The 27,921-nt window shown below is 64.6% G+C and overlaps 3 protein-coding genes across 3 annotated transcripts; 2 read left to right on the top strand and 1 right to left on the bottom strand.

Moving 5' to 3' along the window:
* The first annotated feature begins 242 nt into the window (after positions 1-242).
* On the top strand, positions 243-8,356 carry PLEKHG3 (pleckstrin homology and RhoGEF domain containing G3). The gene is given in 16 exon segments (XM_053979948.1): positions 243-277; positions 2,811-3,124; positions 3,213-3,313; positions 3,412-3,481; positions 3,565-3,611; positions 3,704-3,854; positions 4,065-4,199; positions 4,314-4,496; positions 4,729-4,821; positions 4,905-4,991; positions 5,104-5,137; positions 5,223-5,330; positions 5,492-5,695; positions 5,814-6,091; positions 6,338-7,306; positions 7,308-8,356. Coding segments are annotated over 15 exon segments (3,330 nt in total). The 5' UTR covers positions 243-277; positions 2,811-2,848; the 3' UTR covers positions 7,902-8,356.
* A 310-nt stretch (positions 8,357-8,666) lies between these two features.
* SPTB (spectrin beta, erythrocytic) lies at positions 8,667-26,985 on the bottom strand. Its single transcript, XM_053979942.1, has 36 exons — positions 26,917-26,985; positions 23,381-23,578; positions 23,155-23,306; positions 22,805-22,978; positions 22,604-22,695; positions 22,446-22,526; positions 22,238-22,353; positions 21,931-22,043; positions 21,667-21,854; positions 21,468-21,585; positions 20,956-21,114; positions 20,572-20,874; positions 20,271-20,421; positions 19,312-20,179; positions 19,092-19,229; positions 18,252-19,011; positions 17,957-18,159; positions 17,783-17,873; positions 17,562-17,708; positions 16,783-17,046; positions 16,435-16,650; positions 16,258-16,347; positions 15,885-16,160; positions 15,418-15,548; positions 14,955-15,159; positions 14,499-14,873; positions 14,121-14,365; positions 13,902-14,040; positions 13,744-13,828; positions 13,453-13,649; positions 13,258-13,367; positions 12,902-12,983; positions 10,072-10,241; positions 9,820-9,993; positions 9,706-9,748; positions 8,667-9,226 (listed from the first exon to the last, which is right to left on the bottom strand). The coding sequence occupies exons 2-36, from the start codon at positions 23,526-23,528 to the stop codon at positions 9,056-9,058; spliced, it is 6,975 nt and encodes a 2,324-aa protein (XP_053835917.1). The 5' UTR covers positions 23,529-23,578; positions 26,917-26,985; the 3' UTR covers positions 8,667-9,055.
* LOC128808639 (translation initiation factor IF-2-like) lies at positions 24,085-26,755 on the top strand. The gene is made up of 2 exons (XM_053979981.1): positions 24,085-24,739; positions 24,936-26,755. Exon 2 carries the CDS (start codon positions 24,982-24,984, stop codon positions 25,945-25,947), a length of 966 nt encoding a protein of 321 aa, XP_053835956.1. The 5' UTR covers positions 24,085-24,739; positions 24,936-24,981; the 3' UTR covers positions 25,948-26,755.
* Positions 26,986-27,921: the final 936 nt, after the last annotated feature.

Below are 27,921 nucleotides of genomic sequence, written 5' to 3'. Positions count from 1 at the left end.
GACTGTGCCGGGATCGTGTCAGGACTGTACCAAGACTGTACCAGAACCATGCCTGGACCGGACCGGGACCGGGACAGTACCGGACCGTGCCCCGCGGTCACGCCCGGGCTCGCGGCGATACTGTCCCGCTCCCATTCCCGGGAGTCCCCGTTCCCGTTCCCGGGGCCGGGCGGGGCGGCCGCTGTCCCCGCCCCGGGGCGCTCCCGCCGCTTCCTGCGGGCACGGCCGGGACGGGGCGGGACGGGACGGGTCGGGGCGGCGGCGGTAGCGGAGCGCGGTGAGTCCGGTCCGGGCGGGAGCGGGGCACGGCCGTGGGGTCCCCGGGAGGGGAGCCAGGGGTCCTCCCCGGGAGGGGGCGGTCCCGAGGGTCCCCGCCAGAGGGGGTCTCCCGGTGGGGCAGGATCCGGGGGTCCCGGTGCTGTAGGAGCCGTTGCATCCCGGTGAAACGGGAGCCCGGTGGAATGGGAGTCGTTTCATCCCAGTGGAGTGGGATTCCTGAGTTCCGGTGGGGCGGGAGCCGTTGCATTCCCGCGCGGCAGGATTTGTGGGTCCCGGTGGAGCAGGATCCGTGGGTCCTGGTGGGGCAGGAGCCGTTGCATCCCGGTGGAGCAGGATCCACGGGCCCTGGTTAGGCAGGATTCGTGAGTGCAGGGATGCCCGGAGTAAGGCAGGAGCTGGGGGTCCCCACGAAGTAGGAGCTGGGGATACTGGGGTCCCCGAGGGGCGGGGGACAGCAGGACCTTGGGTGCTGGCAGACCCCCGGGACGGGCACCTAGAGAAATTGGGGATGTCCTCAGGCCTAGCCGGGGGTGCAGGACAGGCTGTGGCATGTGGGGTGACCCTGGGCAGGGGTCCCAGTGGGAGGTGGGGGTGTCCTGCGCCCCTCCTTCGGGATTAGGCGGCGCGACGCCATGGGCGCCGGGCACTAAGAAGCTTTGTCAGCCCCGCGGGTCGGTGCCGCCTTGTCCCGGGAATGCCGTGACACGGGGATCCCCGTGGTGCCGAGCCCCCCGAATCCCCGCGGGTGGGAACGCCGGCGCCCAGCCCGTGCCCGCCGGGCAGCGGCGGTGCCAGCCGGGGCCGGGAGCGACGACCGCGGCAGCTGCGCCGGAGCCGGCGGCGACCTCCCCGCTCCCAAGGCCGCTGGGATTCTGGAAAATGCCTGGAAATGGTGAACCGCCTGCCCTTATATGGCTCCGGCGGGCTGGCGCGCCGCGGCCCCTCTCCCGGCGCGCCGTGCCGTGCCGGGCCGGGATCCTGGGAAAACGCCGTGGGCTGTGCCTCGCGCCCCAACTCCCGCGCTGGAATGTGTAACGGGGCCGGCGATCCCACGGTGGGGAGAAAATCCCACCGACCCGGCAGCACAAAGTCGGCGCCTGCCTCAGTTTCCCCCACCGGGGAGTTTTGGGGGCCCACTAGAGCCCCGTGTTCGGCACTCCAGGGGGATCGCCCGTCCTCTGTGGCGGGGTTGGGGAGGGTCGGGGGCGTGAAGGTCACAGCTAATCCCGCCCGGAGCAGGCGGGAGCGGGAGGGCTCTGGGCGGCCGCGTGCCCACCGAGGTGATACTGGGGGAGGGTGGGGGTAAGAGGATCAACCCCCCCTCGATCACCGGGGCGGGATGACGGTGGCCGACGGGCCCAGGAGAGTGGCCGCGGTCCCGGTGACGTGGGACCGGAGCCGTAATCCCGGTGTTGTGAGCGGATTAGGATGGCCGGGGCTGGCCTTCGGGGACGTGCTGCGGTAGCCACAAATCCCCGCCCGGGTGTTAAGTGGGGGAGCCCCTGTCTGGTCCCCCCGTGCCACCTGGGGGTCTTCTTCTGTCCCCCCGGCAGGGTGGGATAGGGGTCGGACACTGCCGGGAGGGATGCTCGGGGTCTACTGTCTCTGGTGTCACCGGCTGGGTGACCCCCCTGGGGTCGAGGTGACCCTAGGACCGGGTGCCCCATGCCTGTAGGAGTGAGGAATCTGGGGGCTAGGGGAGCTGCTCCCTAAATCGCCCAGATCTGGGGTGCCCAGGAGGTGCCCCATGGCACGGTTGGATGTGCCAGCACCCGGGGTCCCGGGCTGTGGCACCACTGGGGGCATGAGCCCGAACCCCACTTAGGAGGCACCGCGGTGGCGTTTTGGGGGGCTCCTGGCGTGCTCGGGGAAGCCCCGCGGAGGGCGGTGGCTGGATGGCGGCCACGCGGCACGGTGGGTGTGGGGAAGCGGCGGCGGGAACCGGCCTGACCGGTTGTGTGCCGGCACCGGGGGTGCCGGGGGGCTCGGGCGGCCACGCCGCCGGCGCAGCACGTGGCCCAGCTCAAGGTCACTGTCCCCAGGGCCACCCGCCGCGGTGACCGGGCTCAGTGGCCTCGACACTCCCACACGCTTTGCCACTGGCCGCTGTTTTCTCGCTGTCCCAATCGTGTTTGCGGCACTGAGCGGTTTCGGTGGCACGGGAGGATCCCGATGGCACCGGTGGTCCGGAAGGGCGAGCCGGCGCTGAGCTCACCTGGAAGGTGTCCCGCGGGCGCGGCGGTGACGCACAGCCCCCGGTGGGTGGGGGCAGAGGCACTCGTCCCTCCCGGTCCCAGCGCGGTCCCCGGGTCTGGGATGAGGAGGGGCTGGACTCCCAGATCTCAGCATTGGTGGCCTGTGCAGAGACTCCGTTGTGCTGTACCCAGGGATTTTTGGGGTTGGGGGAAGCTAGCACCCCTTGGCATAGAGGGTTTGGCTATCAGGACTCTTCACCAGGAACTCCCTTGGTGCCACATGCCAGCCATATCTGGGGGCTCTCCACACCCCCTAACCCACCATTCTCCCCCCAGAGCCGCCCTGTGCCCCACTGGTGCCAGGGGATGCCGGGATGCCGGTGCCCGCGTGCCCGCAGCGCCCTGCCCTGAGCCCGGAGCCCGGCTGTGCCATGGAGGATCCGCCTGGCACCAGGACCGAGGCGTGGGCCGAGGGGCTCCACAACGCCAACAACAACGCGTCCCCGGGGGGGTGGCCGGGTGCCCGCGGTGGGCACCCCCTGGCAGCTTTCGGGGGTCCCGGGTCCAAGCCCAGCTACCTGGACCGCGTGGTGCAGGAGATCGTGGAGTCAGAGCGCACCTACGCCCGTGACCTGCGCAGCATCGTGGAGGTGGGTGCCAGGGGGCACACGGGGGCACACCCCTTAGACGTAGTGTGGGGTCTAGGGGTGCAATGGTGCCACCGTGGGTACCTGGCAGGGTTACCTGGGCAAGATCATCGACGCGGAGGAGCCGGTGCTGCGACCAGAGCAGGTCAGCGCGCTCTTCGGGAACATCGAGGACATCTACGAGCTCAGCAGGTGGGGGAGCAGGTGCCACTGGGAGGTGACAGGGGTGTGACCCTGTCCTGTGGGTGTGTGGGGGGCTGTGGTCACCCTGTCCTCTCTGTGCTCCCCAGCACCCTCCTGCAAAACCTGGAGAGCTGCGCCAATGACCCCGTGGCTGTAGCCGTGTGCTTCGTCACCCGGGTAAGGGCACAGGGAGCCTTGTGGGGACACCGAGGGGGACACGTGGTCATGCCAAGCTCTCACTGTGTTCTCCTTACCTCCAGAGCCAGGAATTTGCCATCTACACCCAGTACTGCAACAACTACCCCAGGTGGGTAGGGGGCACAGCTGAGCTGGGTGAGCAGAGAGGTGGGCAGGGGGCGCACAGGTGGGCAGGGATCTGAGCCCCCTCCCTGCCCGCAGCTCGGTGGCAGCACTGACCGAGTGCATGAGGAGCAAGGTCCAGGCACGGTTCCTGCGGGAATGCCAGGAGCAGCTGCGCCATGCGCTGCCCCTCGGGGCCTACCTGCTTAAGCCTGTCCAGAGGATCCTCAAGTACCACCTGCTGCTCCAGGTGAGTGCCTGGCACCCGGAACGACACGGTGTGGGCACCTGCTGTGGCGTGGGCGCCTGGCACAGCCTGGGGTGACACAGGGAGGGGCTGCGGGCATCTGGCCTAGCCCAGCTACCAGGGGTGGCACAGGGACATGGCTTGGGTGCCTGGAGCAGTCCAGGCACCTGGCACGGCACGTTCCCATGTCCTGATGCCACGTGCTGTGCCCAGGAGATCGCCAGGCACTTTGAGCACAAGGCAGGGGATGACTACGAACTGGTGCTGGAGGCCATCGACACCATGACCTGCGTGGCCTGGTACATCAATGACATGAAGCGCAAGCACGAGCACGCCATCCGCCAGCAGGTGGGCACTGGGGGGACACCAGGGAGACACCACAGGGCCGGTGGGTGGCATCAGGTGACATGAGATGGGGACCGTGGCAGGGGTGCTGACGCCCCTGTCTCTATGTCCGTGCAGGAGATCCAGTCGCTGCTGCTGGGCTGGAAGGGGCCGGACCTGACAAGCTACGGGGAGCTGGTGCTGGAGGGCACATTTCGGGCACAGCGGGTGCGCCACGACCGTGCCCTCTTCCTCTTCGACAAGGCCCTGCTCATCACCAAGCGCCGTGGTGACCATTATGTCTACAAGAGCCACATCCCGGTGCGGGATAAGGACAGGAGACTGAGGGTGACAGGGGTGGGGAGCCCACTGGGTACCAGAGACTCCTGTGAATGCCTGGGATGGAGGGACAGGGTGGGTGCCAGGAAGCCCAGTGAGTGCTGGGGTTGGGGGAACTGGGGAATGCTGGGAACAGCGGAGCCCAGTGAGTGCCAGGGACCCCGGTGGGTGCTGGGGTGGGAAGTTCCAGGGATGTTGATGCCTCTCCTGGCAGTGCTCCTCGCTGATGCTGATTGAGAGCACGCGGGACTCATTGTGCTTCAGCCTGGCACACTACAAACACGGGAAGCAGCAGCACAGCCTGCAGGTAGGGGAGCATGGGGTGGGGGTCACCCTGGGGACACTCTGGAACCCCCTGCCTGACCCCACCGCCCTCCCTGTGCCCCTCAGGCCAAGAGTGTGGAGGAGAAGCGTGTGTGGACTCACCATATCAAGCGGCTCATCCTGGAGAACCACCACGCCACCATCCCCCAAAAGGTGAGGTTGGTGGGGTGGGCACCTCAGTGACACCAGGGACCCCCCAGCACAGCGAAGGGGGGCAGCTGTACCCCACCTTTGCCCGATTTGTCTCCATCCTCCCTCCACCTAGGCTAAGGAAGCCATCCTGGAGATGGATCTGTTCTGTAAGTGTCACCAGTGCCCTATCATTCCCTCTCTGCCCTACTCCATCCCCCCCATTTTCCCTGGTGTCATTCCCTGTCCCCACAGATCCCCCAGGCCTGCCCCGCTGCAGCCCTGAGCGCCTGAAGAAGAGCTGGTCCTGCCAGCCCCTGGGTGACACTGCCACCGAGCCACTCCAGGGACGCCGTCAGTCTGGTGAGAGCCACATGTCAGCAGTGTTCCTGCTGTCCTGTGTGTTCCCACCACACTACCCCACCGTCACCCCTTCACCAGGGCCAAGCTGTGGCTGGGTGACACCAAAGCCCATAGGGAGGGTGGCACTGGGTGCTGATGGTGCCTCGTCCCTGTTCCCACAGAGCCCTTCCAGCACCAGGGGCACACGGAGACGCTGCTGGAGCGGCTGCAGGGACACGGGGGGCGCAGGCAGTCGGGTGTGGACCACGGACGGGATCAGGGGGCTCGGGGTGCTGATGAGTTGGGGGACACGGGGATGATGCCACTGTCACCTCCCCTCCCCCCAGAGCCCACCAAGCACAACCTGTGGCACCTGGGCGAGCAAGGTGAGCTGGCACGACCACTGCACTGGTGTGGCAGGCAGAGGGGGTGTCTGGGGGCCATGGGGGGGAATTATGGGTGCTCTCTCCACTAATCTCTGCTTTTCTCTGTCCCGGCTGGCAGGGCTGAAGGTAAGGCCGGGTGTGGTGGGTTGGGGTGCCCAGTCCCTCCAGCCCTGGCACGGGGCGCTGAGCCCGGCGCTCACCCCCACACAGAACACCGGCAGCGACGGGGCGCTCCTGGAAGTGGGGGAGCCACGCCAGCACCCCAGAGCCTGGGCGGCGGTTGAAGGCATGGTGGCAGAGGAAGAGGAGGAGGAGGAAGAGGAGACTTTGGGCAAGGACTGCCAGGAGGAGCTGCCAGGGTCTGGAGATCTGCTGTTGGAGCCCCAGGAGGAGCAGGTACCCACACCAGCCCTTCAAACCCCAGGGAGGGCATGCAGAGCACCCCAGATCACTTCTGGAGCACTTCCACATCACTCCTGGGCTACCCCCGTCTCACTACCAGGACATCCCACACCACTCCAGGGCACCCCATATTGCTCCCAGTGCCCCCTCCCAAGACCCTATGGCTTGGCTGGGATTTATCCTGCTCAGAGCACCTGGGTGACCCCCCATCTCATGACTCCCCACATTTGTCTTGCCCAGGCTGGGGAACACCCATGGGTGCTGGAGGGACCCAAGCGGCCGAGCAGCTGGGGGCCAGGGAGCTGTGAGAAGGTCAGTGCGACCCCCCGGCCCCCACCCAGGAGTGCCCAGGGACCCAGCAGCCACACCCCTAACAGCAGTGCTGGGGAGCACCCCAAGGTCCCCAAATCCCCATCCCTGGTGGGGACCCTGGCGCTGCCCAGTGGGGACAGGGAACCGGAGCACGCTGCAGAGGATTTGCAGGTGCTGAGCAGCGAGGAGGAGGAGGAGGAGGAGGAGAGGGAAGGAGCCGCCAGCATCCTGCCACCCTCAGTGCTGGACCAGGCCAGCGTCATCGCTGAGCGGTTCGGCGGCGGCAGCAGCTTGTCCCGAAGGAGCAGCCTGGCGTTGGAGGGGACCCTGGGACGCACCCCCAGCCATGGTGGCAGCACCCTCAGTCTGGATGGAGGCCCCCAGCTCGAATCCGCGGAGCCCGGGGAGTCCCGCAGTGCCATCCCCTCGCCCGAGCCCTTCATCAGAGCCCGCCGGGAATCGCTGCTCTCCAACCGGGACCGCCTGCTCCTCGACAAGATCAAGAGCTACTATGGCCATGCCGAGCACCGTGATGCCGGTTTTGGGGTGCGCCGCCGCGAGAGCCTCTCCTTCATCCCTAAGGGGCTGGTGCGGAGCTCCGTGTGCCGTCTCAATGGGCTCCCACGGCCCCCCGAGAGCCCTGAGCCCCCCACCCAGCCCGAGGCACCAGAGCTGTGCCAGGAGAACGGGGCACAGCCCCCTGAGCCGCTGCTCATCCTGGAGGACGATGACGTGGGCACCGCGGTGTCACCCCCAGGGCCACCCCCGCAGCTGCTACTGACACCCCCTCATCTGGGCACCAAGGTGTACCAGCTGGCACGGCAGTACAGCCTCCGCATCAAGAGCCGCCGGGCCGGCACCCGCCGCCCCCCGCTGCCGCCGCAGGAGGACGGGGACCCCCCCCCCCAGCACCCCTTCGCTGGCTGTGCCGCAGGACGAGGCACTGGTGGCGTCCCCGTCCCCACGTGCCCCCCGCAGCCCCTCGAGCCCCGTGGGCACCGAACCCTTTGCCTGGCCCGATGTGCGGGAGCTCCGTGCCCGTTTCGGTGCCCCGCGGCCGCCGCTGGTGAGCCGCAGCCGCTCGGCGCCCGAGGGTCCCGGCCGTGGTGGGCGCCCAGCCGGGAAGGAGCGGGGCAGCGGCCGGAGCCGCAGTGCTGAGGCCAACGGGGGCTCCAACACCCCGAGCCCGGCGCCAGCGCGGTACAGCAGTGACGGGGCGCTGTGGGTGGCGGCCGAAGCCCCCCTGGGTCCGGGGCAGCGGGTGCTGGTGCTGGAGCGGCTGCCAGAGCCCCCGGCCTATGTGCAGATCCGCTCGCCCACCACGCGGGAGAAGATCTGCCTGAAGGCGGTGGTGGAGCGCTGCAAAGCCTACCAGGCTTCCGAGGAGTACCGGCGGCGCTGCCCCGAGACCCCCGGCAGCCCCGAGCCACTGCGCCACGGCCTCGTCAGGGACCTGCGGCAGAAGTTTCAGACCCTCGACGCTGCCAGCTAGGGGCAGGAATGGGTAGAACGGGTGTCCTATGGACTCCAAGGGAAGGAGCACCCCGTGGACCCCCAACCTTCCTGGGAGAAGGGGCACCACATGGATCTCAAGTCTAGTTGGAAGAAGGGTCACCCCATGGATCCTCAACCTGCCTGGGAGAAAGGGAACCAAATGGACCTCCAACTTACCTGGAAGAAGGAGCACCCCATGGACACCCAGCTTGTCCAAGAGAAGGGGCACCCCATGGACCCATGATGTACCTGGAAGAAGGGGCACCCCATGGACTCTTCCAACCCACCTGGCAGAAGGAGCACTCTGGGGACTCCCAGCCTGCTCTGGACAAGGGACACCCCCTTTTCTCTCTGCCCACAGGACCAGGGGCACCCCAAGAACCTCCCGCTACAAGTACCAGAGGCCTCCCCATGTTCCGCAGGCACCCAGCACTGCACCTGACTTGCTTTCACATCTTTATTAGAAAAAAAATCCCAAACTGAACCCAAAGTTCCTCTGTGGTCGCCCGCCCCCCCCCAGGGTGTCTCGGCCCAGCTGCAGGGTGCAGGGGGCCCCCCCACCCCGGCTGGGGGGGGCACGGGTTGGGGGGTGCCAGAGAGGGGCCCCCATGGGCTGACGCTCTTTGGTTGGTGCCCGCGGGGGCCAGGGGGTCCCCCCTCTGCACCCACGCGCTGCGGGGGGGGGTTATGGCTTTGGGGGGCACCCACGCACCCCCCGTGCAGGTGCTGGGGGGGTCCATGCACACCTGTGGGGTGCACACCTGTGCCGTGCGTGCGGAGGGGGGCCGGGGGTGCACCTGCATGCGGGGACACACGTGTGCAGACGTGTGCGTGCAGGGACACGTATGGGCACGGGGGGGGCACACGCCTGGGGGGCACCTGCGGCCGCCTCCACACAGGGGTGTGCCTGAAGCGTGTAAATGTATGTATATATATAAATACAAATATATATATATATATATACACGGTGCACACGGACATGTGTGCTCATGACGGGGGGGGCTGGGGGGCTCCTGCCCATGCGTGACCCCCGCGTGCCCCTCTAGACCTGGTGGCACCTGTACAGGCACCGCACACGTGTCTCCTTACGCACGCGTGGCCCCTCTGGCGTGACATGGGGTGTCATCCCCCCCTCCACCACCGTCCAGGGGGTTATTTCTTTTTTGGGAAAAAGCTGAAGCGTTTCTCCTTGTCCTTGCGGGGCAGGGGGGCTTCAGGGGGGGCCGGGGGTATGGGCAGGGGGAGGCTCTGCACCTTCCCGCGGCTGCCCCGACACTCCGTGATGGCCGCACTCAGCCCCTGCAGCCAGGCCTGCAGCTCCTCCTGTGGGCACGGGGGGTGGTCAGGGGGGGCCTCCCTAGCCCGCCAACAGAGTCCCAGCCAACCCCAGGGCCCCCCAGCTGATGCCAGTTGCTCCAAGTCTTCCGCAGGTACCCATGTCCCCTTGGGCACTGCCAGCCCCTCACTGTGTCCTCATGGCACCCCTGGCCATCCCCTGCCCCTTTGAGCATTGCTGGCCACTGCTGACTATATCCCCCGGCCATCTCTATGTACCCTGGTCACTGCTGGCCACCACCACGTCCCCTGGACAACTACAGCCACTCCATAAACCGCTGGGCACCACAGGTGTCCCCCTGGGAACAACCAGCTACCCTGTCTCCCTCTGGACCTGTCTGACCACACATGTCCCCTGAGCACCACTGGCCACCCCTTGGGCACTGCTAACCACTACTACTCCCCCAGCCACCCTGTGCCCCCTGGGCTCCACTAGCCACCCCGTGTCCCCTCAGGCCACCCCTCACCTCATCCTTGCCATGGAAAAGCCACTCGCTGCCATTGCTGAGCCTAGGGACAGAGCACAGACACCAGTGCCAGGCATGCCCACTGTGCCACCCCGCAAGGTGCCGCACCCTCACCTGAGCTTGAAGACGTGTTTCTTCTTCTTGTAGCCCGCGGGCACCTCGCAGCGGGCGTCCCACAGCCCCAGGGGCTCCTCGCCCTGGCACGGCAGCCCCAGCGCGCGGCTCTTGGCGTCCTTGAAGAAGGCGAGCTGGCCGCCCCGCAGGACGCAGTACCGCGTGCTCCATGACCTGCACCAGCGCCATGTCACCCTGGGGACACCGTCCCGCTGGGGACACCGCGCTTGCCGCCACCGCTGCCGTGCCTACCGGTTGGATGCGCGCTTGGTGGCCGCCTCCAGGTCGTGCTTGCGGCCGAGGTAGCCCTCCAGTTGGACGCTGCTGACACGGGCGGGCAGCGTGGCCGGCTCCTCCGGCTCCTCCCGTGGTGGCCGTGGGGTTGGTGACACCGGCTCCTCATCACCTGTCCTCGGTGCCAGCTGTTGCAAGGCAACAGCATGGTTATGCTGCAGTGTCACCCACCCACTGCTACTCATGGACCCGCGACAAGGTGTTGTCCCCTCCTGTAGTGGCATTGGCACACGGGTTGGTGTCACCAGTGGGTCATGGGCCTCAGTCTGGTGGCCTGGGGGTGGGTCACCCCCAGGTCTCCATACCAGTGATGTCACCAGCTCTGTAATGTGGGAACTGGTGTCACTGGGAGGACCCCAGTGAGTGGCTGGATGCCAATGACCCCACCAGTTCCGATAGGTGGCAACTGGTGACTGCTGGGAGGATCACTCAGCATCCCCATGCCAGATGTGATCCCCCACTGAGTGTCTGGGATCCTGCAGTGAGTCCAGCCCTGGGACTCTTCGCGCAATGCCGGTGACCCACCAGATCCATTGTGTGGGAACTGATGGCTATTGGGAAGACTCCAGTGAACATCTGGGACATGCTCCAGCCTTGGGACTCAGTGTTGTGTCAATGTGTGTATGTGTCCACATGTTCAGTTCCAGTGTGCAGGAATTGGTGACTACTGGGAGGACCCCAGTAAGTAACTGGGACATGATCCAGCCCTAGCCCAGATCTCGGTGCCAGTGACCCCACCAGTTCAAGTATGTGGGAACTGGTGGGTACTGGGAGGACCCCAGCAATCAGCTGGGACCCTCAGCATAGTGCCAGTGAAGCTACCAGCTCCAGTACACAAAAACTGGTGGCTACTGGGAGGACCGCAGTGAGAGGCTGGGACATGGGCCAGCCCTGGCAGCCCCCAGTCTTGGTGCCAGTGTCTCCTCAGATTTGGGGTGATGAGGTTGAACCAAGCTAGAGGAGCAGTCCTGGGAACCACCTCAGTGTTGTCGCCAGCCTAGGGGACATGGGGACAGTGGGAGGTCTGGTTGGGGACCGTGGCATCAGTGCCATCATCTCAAGGCATCAGTGGTGCCTGATGAAGGGGACACCCATCCAGCTGGGTGCCACAGGAGAGGCTTGGCCAGGGCCCCTGTCCCCAAGGAGTCAGGAGATGCCCATGTCCCCTGGCAGGCAGTGATCTTGTCCCCAGATGTGTAGTCAGGGTCTTGTCCCCAAGCCGGCAGATGTGATCTTGTTCCCAGGGCAGTAGGAGATGTCCCAGGTAGAGGGGGCTCCTGTGCCCAAGCAGGGAAAAGTGTCTGTGTTCCTGAGCAAGCAAAGACCACCCTGTCCCCAAGGAGCCAGAAGATTCCCATGTCTCCCAGAAGGGAGAGCAGGACCCTATCTCCAAGGAGATGCCCAGGTCCCTGAGCCAGCAGAAATGTTCTTGTCCCCAAGCAGGTTTCCAAGGATCCTGTCCCCACGCAGGGAAAGTGATCTGGTCCCCAGGGATCCAGAAGATGGCCATGTTCTCGAGCAGGCTGGCAGTAAGCAGAGAGCACTCATGTCCCCAAGCAGTTGAAAGTGGTCATGTCCCCAAGCAGGCAGAGAGGATCCTGTTCCTGAGTAGCCAGAAGATGTGCATGTCCCTGTGCTGGCAGAAATTATCTTGCCCTACGAAGCCAGGAGATGCCCAAGTCCCCAAGCAGGCAGAAGAGGCAGAAGGAGTTCCTGTCCCCAAGGAGCCAGAGGATGCCCATGTCCCTGAGTAGGCTGGCAGTAAGCAGAGAGGGCTACTGTCCCCAAGCTGATGAAAATGGCCATGTCCCCAAGCAGGCAGAGGGCTACACTCTCCCTGAGCAGCCAGAAGATCCCCACATCCCTGATCAGGCACAAATGAGCTTGTTCCCATGTAGGCACTCAAGGATCCTGTCCCCAGGCAGGGGAGGGTGATCTGGTCCCTGAGGAGCCAGGAGATGCCCATGTCCCCAGGCAGGCAGAAGAGGCAGAAGGGGTTCCTGTCCCCAGGCAGGCAGAGCCACAGAGAGCCATCATGTCCCTGCACAGGCAGAGCACGTGGGAGGAGCAGAGAGCTGGCAGCGAGCACAGGGGCTGGCACACGGTGACAATGCCCTGTGGGCGACGATGATGCCTGCCTCTGAGGGTGACAATGCTGCAGGGTGTAATGATGCCCCACAGGGTGCTGATGCCGTGTAGAGTGACAACATCCCACAGGGTGATGATGCCCCACAGTGCCCCATGAGGTGACAATGCTCCATATGGTGACTGTGTCTCTCGGGGTGACGATGCTCCACAGGGTGATAATGACACACAGGGTGAAAATTCCCCACAGGGTGCTGATGTCCTGCACGGTTCCAATGATGTCCCAGAGGGTGATGATGCCCCGTGGGGTGACGATGCCCCACGGGGTGCTGGTGTCCCGTACAGCATTGATGTACCTTGGGGTGACACGGTGGCCCCAGGGCAGACACTCCAGCTCTGGCTGCTGCATGGATCCCAGACACATGTGTGCACCATGGATGACACCCCCCATGTCACCCCAGGAGTTGGGGCAAAGGGGACCTGCAGTACCCGTCTGCCCACCCGGCCTTTTTGGGGTCATTCAACATTTATTCAACACAAGGCAAGGACAAGGTGAGGGTTGGGAATGTGAGGATCTGTCAACACAGTGAGGTCATGGTCACAGAGGGTGCCAGGAACTGTGGGACATGCAGGGACACCTTTTTGCATGCAGGGATACCTTTTTGGTCGTCGGGGAAGGTAAAAGCTAAACTCAAGAACTGACCGGCTCTGGTCCATCCGTGGTAGGCAGCGAAGTGTCCTGTGTGCTCACATCCTTCTTCTCCTCTTCCTCCTCCTCCTCCGACCTGCACAGGGAAACAGCCAGTCAGCATCCCCATCCTAGGCATGATCCCAGAGGGATGGGGCTGGCTGCTACTCTCCTATCCCCCCTGAGGGATGAAAGCCCTGTCAAGGTGAGGTTTGACCTTCATCTCTCCTCTTCATCAGCATCAATTTATTGCTTGGAAAAGGGAAATTGCTAAAAAGCCCCTTAATGCTACAAAACATCCTTAATGGTTTGAGAAGAGGGATGTGGAAACAGTGTCCTTGGTCACATGGAATGATAGTGGCATCCCTTACCCGGCCTCCAGCTCCCCGTCCAGATCCAGGCAGTAGTCAGGAGCTTCGGAGCGTGTCGTCCCATCCCGCACCAACCCCTCACGTAGAGACCGCCCGCCAAGGAGCTCCAGCTGCCAGGCAAGGAGTGAAGGTGGTAAGGGATGGGCGTGAGACTGCGCCAGGGCAGGCAGAGGCCTCATCCCGAGCCTTTCTCACCGTTGTGAGCTTCCTGAGGGCAGCAATGCGCTCCTCCCAAGTGGCAGAGGACTTCTCAAAAGCCTCATGCCGCTTCAGCAGCTTCTCCACCGCATCCACCGTCTGCCCGTAGTCGCTGCTGGCCAGGTAGGGCTCCTGAGCCATGAGCCATGACTCAGCCACCGAGGCATCGCGGGAGAACTGGCACACCTCCAGCACTGTGGGAGGGATGGGCAGTGCTCAGCCCCTGGACCACCCACCCCGCCGTGCCCGACACTGCCACACTCCTCCCGGCACCCCCAGCACACTCACGCAGCCGCAGCCGCTCCCAGCGCTGCTCCCACGTCTCCATCATGGCTTTCCTCTTGTCCACCAGCTCCACCAGCTTCGCCTTGATCTGTGAGGGGATGCTGTTAGGGAGTGGCCCAGATGGCATCACCCCCACCACCCCCCATCCCTGATTCCCTCACCTCTGGTGAGTCCTGGTGCTTGCGCTGCAGCAGCTTCTTGCCCAGCTCGATGCAGTTGGTAAAGTTCTTGCCCCGAGCATCCACCTCAGCCTTAATTCCCTGGTGGTATTTCATCAGCAGCTCCACCGAGGAGACATCCCTGAGGACACAGAGGCGCCAGGGTCAGTGGTGCCATCTGATCCATGTCCCATCCTCGGTGCCCACTGGGTGCATCCATACCTGGGTTTCTCCTGTGTCTCAATCTGCCGGACAGTGCTCTCCATCCAGGAGAGCAGATCCCGTGCCATGCTGAAGAAGCGGTGTTTGTCAGCCGTGTCCGTCAGCCGTGCCCGGCGCCCGCTGCACGCTTCCAGCAGCTCCTGCAGCGCTCGGGACACCTCCTGCTCCTTCTCCTGGATTCCAGCCGCCTTCTCCCCGGCATAGGCAGTCTGCAGGCGTGCTGCTGTCTCCCGAAACTGCTGCACCTGCACGAACCACAGAACAGCTTGGGTTGGAAGGGACCTCAAGGACCATTGAGCCCAGCCTCCCACCATGGGTAGGGACACAAGACCACAGAGAATGCTGAGTGCTGGCACCCATGTCAGGTTGGAGCCTCACCTGTGCCTCCAGCAGCTGAAGGTCCCTCTCAAAGGCATTGTGCATGCGGTGGAAAGCCTCCACTGTGCCAGCATCCTCGCCCAGATCCTGGGGAAGTTCCTGGCGCCGGGTGGCGATGAGGGCCAGCAGCTCAGCACCGTCGTAGAAGTATTTATGGAGGTCATGGGAGGCAGCGAGGAGCTGCATGCGGGTGTCAATCAGCTCCAGGAGGTCGGCCCAGCTCTCGTTCAGCCCATCCTTCCACTCAGCTATGGTGGCTGCCTCTATGTGCCCCGCATCAATGAGGTCCTCAATGGTCAGGTTCACCCTGTCCACACGCTCCTGACCCACGCTCCCTGTCTCCCGCGCGAACTCACGAAACTTCTCCCGCAGGAGCTGCATGGAGGGAAGAGAAGAGTCAAGTCGCCTCCCTCAAGCCACCCGCCAGTACCGCCACATCCACACCATCACTCTCACCATGACATGGTCCAGGTCCTGCCCCATCTCCGGGGAGGAAGCAACTACATCGCGCTCAGCAATCCACTGCTCCAGCTCTTCCACCTCCCGCTTCAGCTGGAAGAGGTGGGACATGTTCTCCAGGCGCCGGCAGCGCTCCTCGGCCGCCTCCTTCAGCCCCGCGTAGTGCTTGTCCACCTGGCCCTGCAGCCGGATGATCTGCTCCCTGCGTGGCCCCGGCACACAGACACCCAGTTCTCACCCATGAAAAAATGTCCCTGACCCACCCATGTTGACCCACCCCCCATCCGCGGGGGTTGAGGGTGAAGGACCCGCTTTGTGCTCCCCATATCCCTCTCCAACCACCTCCCTGCCCAACTGGAGCAGCTGACGCTGCCAGAGCTCCAGCCAAACCCCCTACCCACACGGTGCTGAGGGCACGGGATTGCCCCGAAGGACAGGGGACACGTGGCGTAGCACCTACCCCTCAGGGTGGCCAGCAGAGAGCAGCTGCTGCGCCCTCCCTGCCAACTCCTTGATGGTTTGTCCGTAGTCCTCGATGGAGCGCAGCTGCCGGACATGTCTCTTCAGCATCATCAAGCAGCTCTCCTCATCCTATGGCACGGAAAACATCAGTGCCATCAGCACCTGGCATGGTTGGGGGACAGGGACTAGGGTCTAGACTCAGTGCCTGCCCCACGGGAATGTCCTGTCTCTGTCTGATGCCACAGGGAGCAATGGTGAGCTCAGTGGGGCATGGCATAGAATGGGATGGATGCTGTGTAATGGCAAGGGAACGACACATAAGAGCAGGACACACCATGGTGTGTCACATGTGGATGATGTTCGACAGAACAGCGTGGCACTGCCTGGGTCAACATCCCAGCAGGGCACGGCCCAGTGCAGCACAGACCCCCCAAACACGGAGAACCGCACGGAATCACTCCTCACCTTTGGTTTCTCCTCGGGACCCATGAAGAGCTCCTGCTCGCTGACCCAGGCCTCAGCCTCATCAGCATCCAGGTAATACTGCTGGGCCTCTTCAGCCTCCCGCAGGCGCCGGTGCCGGGCGGCTGCCTCCTCCTGCAGCGTCTCCCACAGTGCCCGCAGCTCCTGTGCCTGTGCCGCCAGCTCCGGGCCTGGCTCCTCACCGCTCCCCGCTGCCTCTCCCCGGCTCAGCACCTCACCCAGGCGGGGGGCATGGCCCGCCAGCTCCTTCTGCAGTGTCTGCCAGCAGGAGGGGAGTCACAGTGAGAGTCACCCATGGGATGGATCCCGAGGAACCACCTTGGATGGTGGTTGTTGCTGAAGTACCCAGGCTTACCTCATTCCTCTTGGTCAGGCGCTGCACGCTTGGGAGGTCGGTGCCATGATCCGTGGACCTTGCCAGGGAAAGCCGCTCCTGCACCCACAGCTGCGGGAAGGAGCACCCACTGAGCCCCCTGCAGCATCCATGGGTACCCCCAGCCCGCCCAGCCCCTGCCACAGCAAGGATACTCACCGTCTCATCCTCCAGATCCCGCCCCAGCTGGTACATGGCCTTGGCAGTCTCCAGCTCCTTCCTCTTCCTCTCCAGTGGCTCCAGCAGCTCAAGGACTCGCTGTCGGAGCATCTGCTCCTGCCTGGTGGTATCTGGCACATCCCCAGTACCAGGGGTGCCTTGCCACCCCAGTTCCTCCAGCTCCTTCATCCATGTTCTCACTTGCTCTTCCAGTCTCTGGCAGGGCAAATCCATGTGAGTTAGGGATCTGAGCCGAGATGGAGAACCCCAGTCCCATTTGGGAACAAACTTCATCACTTTGGACTTCCCGCCCCTTCCCAAAGGACCCTGTGAGGTGCCAGTACCCACCGTCAACCTCTTCAGCAGCAGGTTGGTGGCGGTGAGGTCCTTGACCTTCTCAGCATGGCGCAGCTCCTCCTGTGCCCGCCCCAGCCAGCTCTCCAGCTCCCCGTAGCTCCGGGCGTACAGCGCCGAGCGCTCGGCCTCGAACAGCTGCCGGCCCTTGTCCTCGGCAGCGCTGCGCAGCTCGGCCCAGCGCCGGCGCAGCTCCTCCAGCCGCTGCGTCACCAGTGCGCCGTACTGCGGCTTGCGCGTGGCCAGCTCCGTCCCCTCCTGCGGCAACAGCAGAGAGGTGGGTGGTCACTGCGGCATGGGGACATCTCACCCATGCAGCAGGCTGGGAGCATTCCAGAGTCATGGAACCCCTCAGGACAACGAGTCCAACCGTTCCCCCAGAACTGCCAAGGCCACCACTAACCCATGTCCCCAAATGCCACATCCACACAGCTTTTAAATCCCTCCAGGATCGGGATTCTTCCACCACCATAGGCAGTCCGTGCCAGGGCTGCATAATCCTTTCCCTGAAGAAATTTTCCCTGATATCCAATCAAAACCTCCCCTGGTGCACCTTGAGGCTGTTTCCTCTCGTCCTTTCCCTTGTTTCCTGGGAGCAGAGGCCAACCCCCAGCTGGCTGCACCCTTCCATCAGGGAGTTGTTGAGAGCAAGAAGGTCCCCCCTGAGCCTCCTTTTCTCCAGGCCAAGCCTCCCAGCTCCCTCAGCAATTCCTCATGCTCCCGACTCTTCCCCAACTGCATTCCAGCTCTCCAATCACAGTGTTGGCACCCACCGCCTCAATCTTCTCCAGCCAGCTCTGGTTGGGTGCCAGCTCAGCCATGAATGCCTGGTGCTTCTGCCACTTGCTGTGGAGACCACGGGCTTCTCCATAGGAGACATCCTGAGCCATCAACATCTTCTCATCCACCCAGGCATCAAACTGCAGGGAAAGGGTGTCAGTGCGCAGCCAGTGGGGACCCCCCAGGGATGCCACCAGCCATGCTGCATTCCTACCTCGCGGCAGCTCTGCAGGAAGGTCTGTAGGTCGTGGTTGTCCTGCATCAAACCCGCTGCCTCCTCCACCTTGTCCATGACAGCTCCATGCCTGGCAGGGAACCACAGATGTGCAGCATTAGCCCCGCTGCCCACACTCTGCCCACCCATCCGCCAGCCCTGTGCTGGACTCACCGCTCCTGGAGAGTTCGGCACTTCTCAGAGATCTTCTCGGCAAAGATGTTCTCCTCAGCCACCAGCTTGGTGCCACCAACCACCACCTCTGGGACCTTCTTGGCATTGCTCTCCACACCAGCACGGAAGTTCTGGAAGCGGTGCAGGGCAGCAGCCGAGCCCTCCAGCGTGGAGGGCAGCTCCAGGTGGGACAGTGTGTACTCCTGAGGAGCACAGCAAGGGATCAGCGCATGATCAGTCATTTTTGGGGTGTCCATGAACCAAGAGACCCAAAGGACATCGCTTGAGCACCCACCTGCTTGGTGAGGAGGATCTCCGCCTGCTTGGTATCACGAAGGAACTCCTGGAAGTTGCGGCACTGGGTAAGGAAGCGTTTCCGAGCCTCTGCCATCTTGCCCAGGGCAGCCCAGCCGTCCTTCACGCCGCCCAGGCGCTGCCGCAGCCCCTCGTATTCGGGGTCCGTCTGTCCCCCCAGCACTCGCTCCCCCGCCTCCGCCAAGGCGGCGAAGGCTCCCGCATGCTCCTCAGCGTCGCGCCGGGCAGCTTCGTGCCGCTGCAGCATCTCCTCTGCCTCCCCCAGCGACGCCGGCACCTCATCGACGGCCGCCACGGCTTTCTGAGCGCTGAAGAGCCACGCCTGGAAGTCATCCAGGTCCTGCAGGAAACTCCGGAGCTGCCCGGCTTCCCCCAGGGACGCTGCGCGCTCTGCCAGGGCTGCCTGCAGCTCGTCCCAGGCAGAGGTGGCCATCGCCAGCTTCTGGGCCACCTCCGTGGCCGCCTCGGGCCGCTCCTCGGCCAGGCGCTCGGCTTGGGAGCGCAGGGCGGCCAGGCGGTCCTGGGCCACTGCCAGCTCCCGCTCGATGCCGTAGAGCTTGCGCTGGGTGGCCAGGACGCCGGCCAGGTCACGGCCCAGCTCGGCCGTGGCCTCCACTGCCCGGGCTTTGCTCCGCAGCCATTTCTGGGTCTCCTCGGACTCCAGGTTGTAGTTGAGGAGGCGCAGTGCCGAGCCCACCGCCCGCCGGCGCTCCGACACCAGTTCCCGGAACCGGCCCCACCTGCGGGACAGAGGCAGGGGATGGCGGGGAATGCACCGGCACCGCGTCACCCGCCTGCCCGAGCATCACCGCCACCGTACCTCTCGTTGAGCTGCTCCCGGCACTGCCGGACCTGGGGGCTCCGGGGGTGCCCGCTAGCCAGGAGCCCGTCGGCTGCCTGGTTGACTGCGGCGATCTGGGAAGCCACGGTGGCCATGTCTTGCTCCAGCCCGTCCAACCTGTGGGAACATCCAGGCTTAGAACGAGCAGCAGCACAGGACAGGGCACGGCAGCACCGCCACGGCAGGGGCTCCTTCCTACCTGCGCTGCGTCACGTCCAGGTCCTCCAGCGCCTGCGGCACCTCCAGCTCTCCCAGCCAGGTCTCCTTGGAGCCCATCCAGAGATGGCAGGCGTCACTCTCCCCGAAAACAGTGTAGAGGTCCAGGGCATCCTGCAGCTGGCGGCCGCGGCGCTCGGCCAGCGCGGCCGCCTCGGCGTGCAGCTCCCGCAGGGCCGCCAGCCGGCTCTGCGCCTCGGGGCCTGCACGCAGCTCCGGCGGGAAGCCCTCGGCCTGCTGAGCCAGCCTGTCCAGCTGCTCCCGGGCGGCCGCCAGCTCGTCCAGCAGCTCCTGGTGCTGCCGCAGCAGGACAAGGGTGCGGGATTCATCCTGGCCCAGCTCCTCGGCGGCCGCCCGCCGGCGGGCATCCTGCAGCCCCTCCGCCAACTCCTCCACCTCCGCCTGGAACTGGAAGAAGCCCTCGGCTTCCCGCAAGCCGCGCCGTCGGAATGCCGCCAGCTCCTCCAGCTGCGCCCACAGCGCCCGCACGGCCGCCCCCCGCTCCCGCAGCTGCTCGGCCGCCCGGCCCGCGGCCGCCAGCCCCTCGCCAACTGCCAGCGTCTGCTCCAGCCGCCCGCCCCGGCTCCGCAGCTCGGCCTCGAAGGCAGCGTGCCGGCGCTGGAGCAGCAGCACGCCCGGCAGGTCCTTCCCGAAGTCCAGGGAGGAGTAGAGCTGCTCCTGCTCCTTGATCCAGCTTTCTGCCTCGTCTAGCTCCCACAGGCAGGTCCAGAGGGAGCGGGATTGCTCCAACAAGGCTCTTCTCCGTGCCGCCAGTACCTGCAGCTCTCGCCGGCACATCTCCAGGTGGCTCACGCGGTCCCGGATGACTTTGGGGTCACAGGGACGATAGCCTGGGCAAGGAGCAGGGTGGGTGCTCGTCAGGACAGTGTCCCGCTTTCCCTTGGCCATGCCATGGATGCAGGGGTGTCCTGGCACACCTACCCTCAGCGTCAGCAAAGCGGAGGGCGGCAGCGCTGATGGCCCGGGTCTTCTCTGCCTGTATGGCCATGTCGGCCTCCAGCAGACGGTGGGTCTGCAGCAGCTCCTCTGCTTCCAGAAGGTGCTTCCCAGATTCAGGAGATGCCAGCTTCACCTGCAGGAGACCCTCAGCCATTTTGCACTGACACCCAAAACTCAGCACCAGCGCCCCAACATCTCATCTCCCTCCCCAGTGAACTCCCAACACCTGGTGGGTGGGACAAAGACACCTCACCCATGGTGACACTCAATGTCCACAGCTCACCTTGACCTCATCCATCCAGTCGATGCAATGGAGCATCTCCTGGAAGAGGTGCTGCAGGGTGAGGTTCATCTCCAGGCGCTGGCGCCGGGCAGCCAGCAGCTCGAGGAGCTGCTCCCAGAGCCGCAGAATGTTGTTCTTCCGCCCGTTGATGCGCTGGATGTCGTGGTAGCCCTCCAGCTCCAGCTCCTTGGCCACCGCCTCAATGGCCTGCACCCTCTCCCTGTAGGCAGCCGTGTCTGTCTCGATGGCCTCGTGCTTCTTCTTGGCCGCCTCCACCGCCGCCAGGTCCTGCCCGAAGTTGTCCTGCCCGGCACAGAGCCTGCGGTGAGGCTCTGGTGAGCTCCCCAGGGTGGGGGTCCCAAGGGTGCGTGGTCCCCTCCTCACCTGGGCCACCAGGCGCTGGTTCTCGCTCAGCCAGGCCTCCCGCATGGCTGCTTTGCGGTCAAAGCGCCGTGCCAGCTGCTCCAGCTTCTCCTGACGGATCAGCTCGTTGCGCAGCGCCAGCTCCCGCTCATGCTCCGCTTTCTCCAGCTGCTCCCAGGCCTGGGGAAAGGTGGCATTGGACAGGTGGCACCCGTATCCCACATCCCCCAACCCACCCATGTCTTGTTCTGCTGGTGAACCCCAGCATGACCCCCAGGTGGAGGAACACAACCTGCCACGGGATGGATCAGTCCTGTCCCAGTATGGATTCAGCATGTCCTGGGATGGACCTGAACTGCCTCAGGAGATAGACTCAACCTGCTCCAGGACCCATCCCAGCCTGCTCAAGGACCTGAACTGCTCGGGGATGGACCCAATCTGCCCCAAGAGAGCAATTCAATTTCCCCCAGGAGATGGACCTGACTGGACCACAGGAGACAGCCCCCAACTACCACAGCAGACGGAGCCCATACCCGGTTGATGTCAGAGACCAGGCGCCCCTCGTGTGGGGTGTAGACGCGCTGGTTGTTGGCCCTCATCCGCGACTGGATGGTGAAGAGCAGCACCTCCAGGTTGCCCTTCTCCTGAAACCTGCCCCAGAGAGAGCTCAGCGTTGGGCACCCTTGGGTGCCCCACACCACCGGGCGGGCATGGGGAGCAGGGGGCTCTTACTTGGGGGGCTTCTCCACAGTGCGGTAGGTGCTGAAGGCTTGCAGCTGGTGCTGCACCCCAGCCAGCGAGTTGGCGAAGCTGCGGCTGTTGAGGGAAGCGATGGTCTGCTCAATCCAGGTGAGCAGGTCGGACGCCAGCCCCCCATAGCCCTCGATCATCCGCTCCGTCTCCTTGGCGTGCTCGATGACCTGCAGTGGGACCAGGGATGAGTGTGAGGGGCCGGCACCCCAAAAGAACACCCCCGACCGCCTCAATGTTGCCTACCTTGCCCAGGCGTCTTCCTTCCACCTCCAGCACTTTCATCTTGGAGAAGTAGTGATAGAAGGCCACCACGTAGGTGATGATGGACTTCTCATCAGGGTTCTCCGTGAACACATCTGCCCGGTGTGAGTGAGAGGTGTCACTCCTGACCCAACCTCAACCCACTTCACAGGCCATCACAGCCTCATGAGGTCCCTCCTGTGCCCACCCAGGACCTCCTTCCTTGTATTGGGAACCTCTCTGTGCTCCATGGAGCCTAGAAATGTCCCAGGGGAAACTGAGGCAGGAGGACTGGCAGCAATTGCCTCACCTTCGGGGTCGAGGAGAGGGGTGATGCCCAGGTGCCGCTCTGCCACGCTGAACGCATGCTCCAGGTTGTGCCGGGCATTGGATTTGGTAAGGTTTTGGAAGTCAACCAGCTCAGGCCTGGGGACAGAGGGCACAAGACAGCGGTGACACACTTGTGGGACATCTCTTGGTGCCACTGCCACCCCAGTGCCTGCTGCTATGCCACCTACCTGTGCCTGTGGATGAGGGCATTGAAGGCCAGCCCGTCCTTCCAGCTTGAGGTAAAGTTGGTGACATTCACATGGGGGTACCTACAATGGGGACAGGGTGTCACTGTCACTCTCCAGACACTCATAGAACCTGGTCACGTGGGGGTCCCACCACCTACCCTGCTGTCTTCATCTGGCACCAGAGCAGCAGTGCATCCCTGGCAGAGCGTGTCTCCCGGCCCTCCTGCGTCTCCACAATGATGTCCTGGATCTGGGAGCAAAGGGACATTCTGAGGTTGGAACAGCAGTTCCATGGAGGATGGCTCCCACCTGGGAATGAGGTGCGGAGCAGAGGGATGTCCCAAACCACCTGTCCTCACCTGGAAGCGGAGGATGATGGTCCAGATGAGGCCAAGGACGAGGCGGTGGTTGCCGTCCACGATATCGTGGGAGCCCATGTTCTCCAGGTGCACCCGCTGCTCCTTCAGGAACTGCAGCGCTTTGTCCACATTCTCCAGGCAGTGGATCCGCATCCGGCCCTTGGTGGGCTTGGGCTGGGGCATGACAGTGCTCAGCACCCTCCCTCCCACACCAGGTACCCCAAGCCCTGCCCAGGGACACCCCCAGGCCCATGCTGCCACCCCAACCTTTGGCCAACGCCAAGAGAAATGGTGTAGCGTGCCATGGCAGGCCACAGGTCCCAGGGTCTCCAGCTGGATGGGATTCCTACCAGAAGCTCTCCTGACAGCACTTCCAGCAGCTTGATGAGCACCCGCCCGTCCCGGAGGTCCATGTAGAGGTCTGAGATGCGGCAGGTGACACGAGCCAGGTGTGAGTTCACCCACTTGGTGAAGGTTTTCTTCTGCACGGCCTCCCGCTCATCTGGAGGGACAGCAGGAATGGGGTCACCGACAGTGGGAACAAGCCAGGTGGGACCAAGGGGACCTGCCACCCACCTGCCAGGGCTTTGATGCGGGAGCGCTCGAAGAGCCGTGCGGAGCTGTTGTCGTTGTCCAGCTCATCGTCGGACGCGTCCCAGCGGACATTGATGCGGCTGTACTGCTGCTGCAGCTCCAGCTGCTCGTAGTCATTGGCCGAGGTCATGGTCCCAGTGTGCCCCGGCCCGGTGGCCGTCGGCTACCGGTGAGAGGCCCCTGGGGGACAGCGGGACCGTGAGCATCAGTGCAGCCGCTGCGGCTCGCTGGCCCTGCGGCACGTGGGGATTTGCAGCTCAGAGCCTCGGGATAAGCTGCTCAGAGGGATTTAGCCTCGCCCCACCCAGGTGTTGGGGGGGCACCTGGCAGCTGCCCGCTCCAGGACCACCGTGCTGAGCTCTGCCGAGCTGTGCTAATGGCTATTTACGGTGCTACGTCCCCACCCAGGTCCCTCTGCCCTGCTGAAACCTCAGCCTATGTCCCAAGAGGTGTCCCCCAATCCTTGGATGCCCCCAGGGAAGGGGCTGCTGCTCACCCCCACCCCGACCCCTGCGCTGCACAGGGGCTTCGCCAGCACTGGTGGCAGAAAGTGTGTGACAGCTGCCGGCAGGGGGGGGCACCCACCCCCGGGGACATTTGAGACACAGATAGGACATGGCTGGTATCTAAAAATGCCTCTGAGCAGCTGTCGGTGGCTGCTGGGGCCCCTGAGGGGTGCGAGGAGATGGCCTGGGGCTCCCCACAGCCAGCAGCATGTCCAGGACTTCTCCTGCAACCCAGAGCTGCACAGTGCTCTCAATAGTGGGTGCCAAGGGGGAACACCGTGTGCCCCAAATCCCTGCTGTCCCTCTGAGCTGTGACAACCCGTGGGCCCCCAGGTCCCCCTCGGATGTCCCGGGTATCCCCCATGTCCCCCCTGTCAGGGTTATCGGGGCGGCCCAGGCTGTGCCACACCCCAACTCCGCACCCTAATCGGGGCTGCGCAGGCAGGGCCTTGGCTTGGACCTGGAGGCACCGGGAGCGTGCAAGGACGTGGAGGAGTGTGCAGGAGTGTGAGCAGCACAGCAAGGACACTCGGGAGCACACCAGGGTGTGCAAGTGTGAGGAAGGGCATGGAGAAGGGTGGCAGAGTGTGTACCTGTGAGCCAGGACATGCAGGGACTTGTCACAGCATCCACATGCGAACGAGGACATACAGAAGTGTGACAGAGTGCGCCTGTGAGCAAGGACACACAGGGACACGCCAGAGCGTGCACAGGTGAACAAGGACAAGTAGAAACGTGCCAGAGTTTGTATGCCTGAGCAAGGACATGCAGGAACACACCAGAGTGTGCATGGGACACACACGACAGGCACTCGCGTGGGTGCAGGGCCATGCAGGTGTGTACCAGAGCAGGCAGGAGGGTGCTGGAGCTGGACCTGCAGCCCCTCATGCTGTGACTCCATGTCTCTGCCAGAGCACCCAGCTCGCCTTGGCAGGAAAGCCCTCTGGGACACCAAATTTGGTGGTTTTGCCCCCAAAACTTCAGTGACTGCCAGCAGTTTGGGTGTGCTAAGTTGTGTCGGGTCTCTGCAGGATACCTCAGTTCTGACTGTGACCCCAAAAACACAGCAACGGGGCCATGCCTGCGAGCATCCAAGGAGGAGAAAGAGGAGGAGGAGGAGGAAGAAGAAGAGGAGGAGGAGGAGGAGATGACGCCGAAGGGAGCCACAGCAGGCCCATGGGAGCATTCCGAGCGCGGGCGCTCACCCACCCTTTAAATCTCCCTCCGCCACTCCGGCACCTTCTGAGCATCCCTCCCTGCCACAGCCACGCCACCACCAGCACCCGCCACCTGGGAATTGTCATTCCTGCCGCTCAGCGTGCGGAAAGCTGGGAACGCCAGCATGCCGGCCTCGCCGCCAGCATCCTGCGGCCGTGGCCCGGGCAGCGTTGCCTTCCCCGGCCAGCGGCTCGCCTCGGTGAATCAGCACTTCCCGGTGAGGGGCTGGCACCGTGCCACCACCTCAGTCCCCCCGCCAGGCATAGGGAATGTCCCCCCACACCCCAAGAGTGGCCGGGGCAGTGGTTGGCACATAGCACCTACGGCACCCTCAAACCCGTTCCCTGGCTCATCCCTCACAGCCACAGCATGCTGCCAGCAAGCCCATTTCCAGTGCACAGAAACTCATCAGAATCCCCCAAAACACCCCAAAATTCTGCCCCATCACTGCCACCCAGAGCCTGGCGTGTCCCCATTGCTCCACTTTACCAGAACACTTGGATTTGGCATCTCCCCCACATCCACAAGCAGCCATGCTCTGCTTGGGAAGGGGCAGGAGCCGGGGGGCATCCCCCAGCCCCCCAACAGTCTCCTGCTTGCCAGGCGCAGGGCCAGGGCCGGGAGCAGATGGTTCCTCTCGGCACGGCCGCGCGGCACAGCACGGGGCAGTTGGGCATGGAAAGGCACGGCACAGCTCCTCCGGCAGCGATGCCCTGCCCCGGCCAGGGCTCCCCAGCCACACTCCCACCCGCCAGGAGAATTTGGGCTTCCCCAGGGCCACATGCCGGCCGTGCCCGGACTGTCCCATGTCACCCAAGCCGGTGACACGCACACGTGCTGACACTCCACAGACATTTTTGGCTATAAATAGGCCTCCCCTGCGCACGGCTCTAGCTGAACCCCACTCCCTTCTAAAAAGCTGCCCCCCCATACCCCAAAATCACCAGACAGTGCCCCAAAACCACATGATAGCTATAAAATACTCCATGGGGGGCCGTGCTGGCACCCAGCAGGGTTTTCTGAGTCTCCTGTGCTTGCCACCGTCTTCCAGGGCACCCCAATCCCCTGGTTTGGGAGCTGGAGATTTATAAAGGGAAAAGCTGGGAAATCAGGCCTGGGGGACCCCTAGGTTATTGGGGTGAGGGTAAGAATTCCCCCAGCCCGACACCCACCCATGAGAATCCTCTTGGCACCGGGACAAGGGGGACCAAGGGCACGGCGCCCCAAAAACCCTTCCCAGTAACCCTCCAGTTTGCCCAGTTGCTAAAAACTGGGGGACAAATTGGGTTGGGTGATGTGTCCCTCCAAGACTCTCAGGATTCGGCTTTTCCACCGCGTCCCAACAGTGCTGGGAACACCAAGGACTAGTGTGGGGATCCCTCCAGGGGTTGGCACCCCAGGAAAGTGTCCCCAGGGTGTCCCCACACTGTCCCCGGGCTGTCCACAGGGTGTCCCTAGAAAGTCACCGCCACTCGCCCGCCCCGTCCTTCCCGACAGCAGCCCCGAGGGACACGGGGTGACAGCAGACCCCCCGCCGCCGGCGAAAAGGGGGTTCAGGCTCCCCGGAGGGCTCTTCACCCTCGCCACCAAACTTTCCTCCGTGCCCACCGTCCCCCCACGGTACCGCGCCCGGTGTTCGGTGCCGCACCCCCCAGCCGGTATACCCGGGGCGGGCAGCGCCTGCCGGTGCAACCCCCCCCCCCCGGCGTGTCCCCGGGGACCGGCGCCTCCCACCGTCCCCCGGTGCCTCCCGTGCTCCCCGGAGCGGCGCATCCCGGTGCCGCGGGGTCTCACCTGCGCGGGGCGGCGGGCGGGCGAGCGGCGGCGGCGGCGGCGGGGCCGGTGCGGGAGCGGGGCGGGGGGAGCGGAGCCGCCCTGCACCGCGATATAAATAACATTATCTGGGCGCGCAGGGACATTCCTACCCGGAGCCGGCGGCGCTGCCCGGCCCCGATAGCCCCGCTCCCCCCGGGAGGGCCGGGCCGAGCCGACCGGGCGGGCGGGGACGGGGATGGGCGCAGGGATGGGGACGGGGACGGGCCGCCCGCCCCGCAATGCAGCACAGCGGCGCCCCCCGGCCGCCAGCGCCACCGGCACCGGCAGCAGCACCAGCAGCACCGACGCCGGCAGCACCGGCATGGGCAGCACCGTTGGCGGCAGCATCGCTGGCAGCAGCACCGGCGGCGCCGGCGCCCTGCAGGCTGCGGAGAGGCGCAGCGCCCCGCCGACACCGGCGGGGGTCCCCGGCCATCCCCTCCGGCCAGCCCACGTGCCCCCCGCTAGCCCTGGATGCCCCTCAGCTAGTCCCAGGCATCCCTCAGCTAGCCCTAGGTGTCCTCCACTAGCCCTGTGAGCTCCCCAACTCGTCCCAGGCACCCCCTAGTTAGACTTCAGTGTACTCCAGCTCGCCCCAGGCACCCCCTAATTTGTCCTGGGTGACCCCCACTAGCCCTGGATATCCCCCAGCTAGTCCGTGGTGTCCTCCATCTAACCCAGGCAGTCCCCAGCTAGCCCTGGATGCCCCCCCAGCTAGCCCAAGCCGCCCTACAATCAGCCCTGGGTGTCCCCCACTATCCCTGGATGTCCCCCAGCTAGTCACAGGCACACTGCACCTGGCCCTGTGTGTTTCCCACTAATCCAGAGGGTTTCCCAGCCAACTTCCAGCACCCCACAGTTGTCCCTGAATGTCCCCCAGCTAGTTCTGGGTGTTTCCCACTAGCCCTGGATGCCCCCCAGGTACTTTCCGGGGTCTTCCACTAGCCCTGGATATCTCACAGATAATCCCAGCTAGCCCCGGGC

Source organism: Vidua macroura, chromosome 6 (assembly GCF_024509145.1).
Source record: "Vidua macroura isolate BioBank_ID:100142 chromosome 6, ASM2450914v1, whole genome shotgun sequence".
NCBI lineage: Eukaryota > Metazoa > Chordata > Aves > Passeriformes > Viduidae > Vidua > Vidua macroura.
Note: the sequence above shows the minus strand (reverse complement) of the source record. Positions and strands in the feature narration are given on the sequence as shown.

Bases quoted from the DNA above. Each gene is read 5' to 3' on its own strand.
- LOC128808639 (XM_053979981.1), top strand. From the start codon at position 24,982: ATGCCTGCGAGCATCCAAGGAGGAGAAAGAGGAGGAGGAGGAGGAAGA.
- SPTB (XM_053979942.1), bottom strand. From the start codon at position 23,528: ATGACCTCGGCCAATGACTACGAGCAGCTGGAGCTGCAGCAGCAGTAC. The intron at 19,012-19,091 runs GTACGGTGGCGG...TCTGTCCCGCAG, and splicing joins CGGGAGCAGCTCAACGAGAG to GTGGGGCCGGTTCCGGGAAC. The intron at 16,651-16,782 runs GTGGGTACTGGC...TTGCCCTGCCAG, and splicing joins TGCTGCTGAAGAGGTTGACG to AGACTGGAAGAGCAAGTGAG.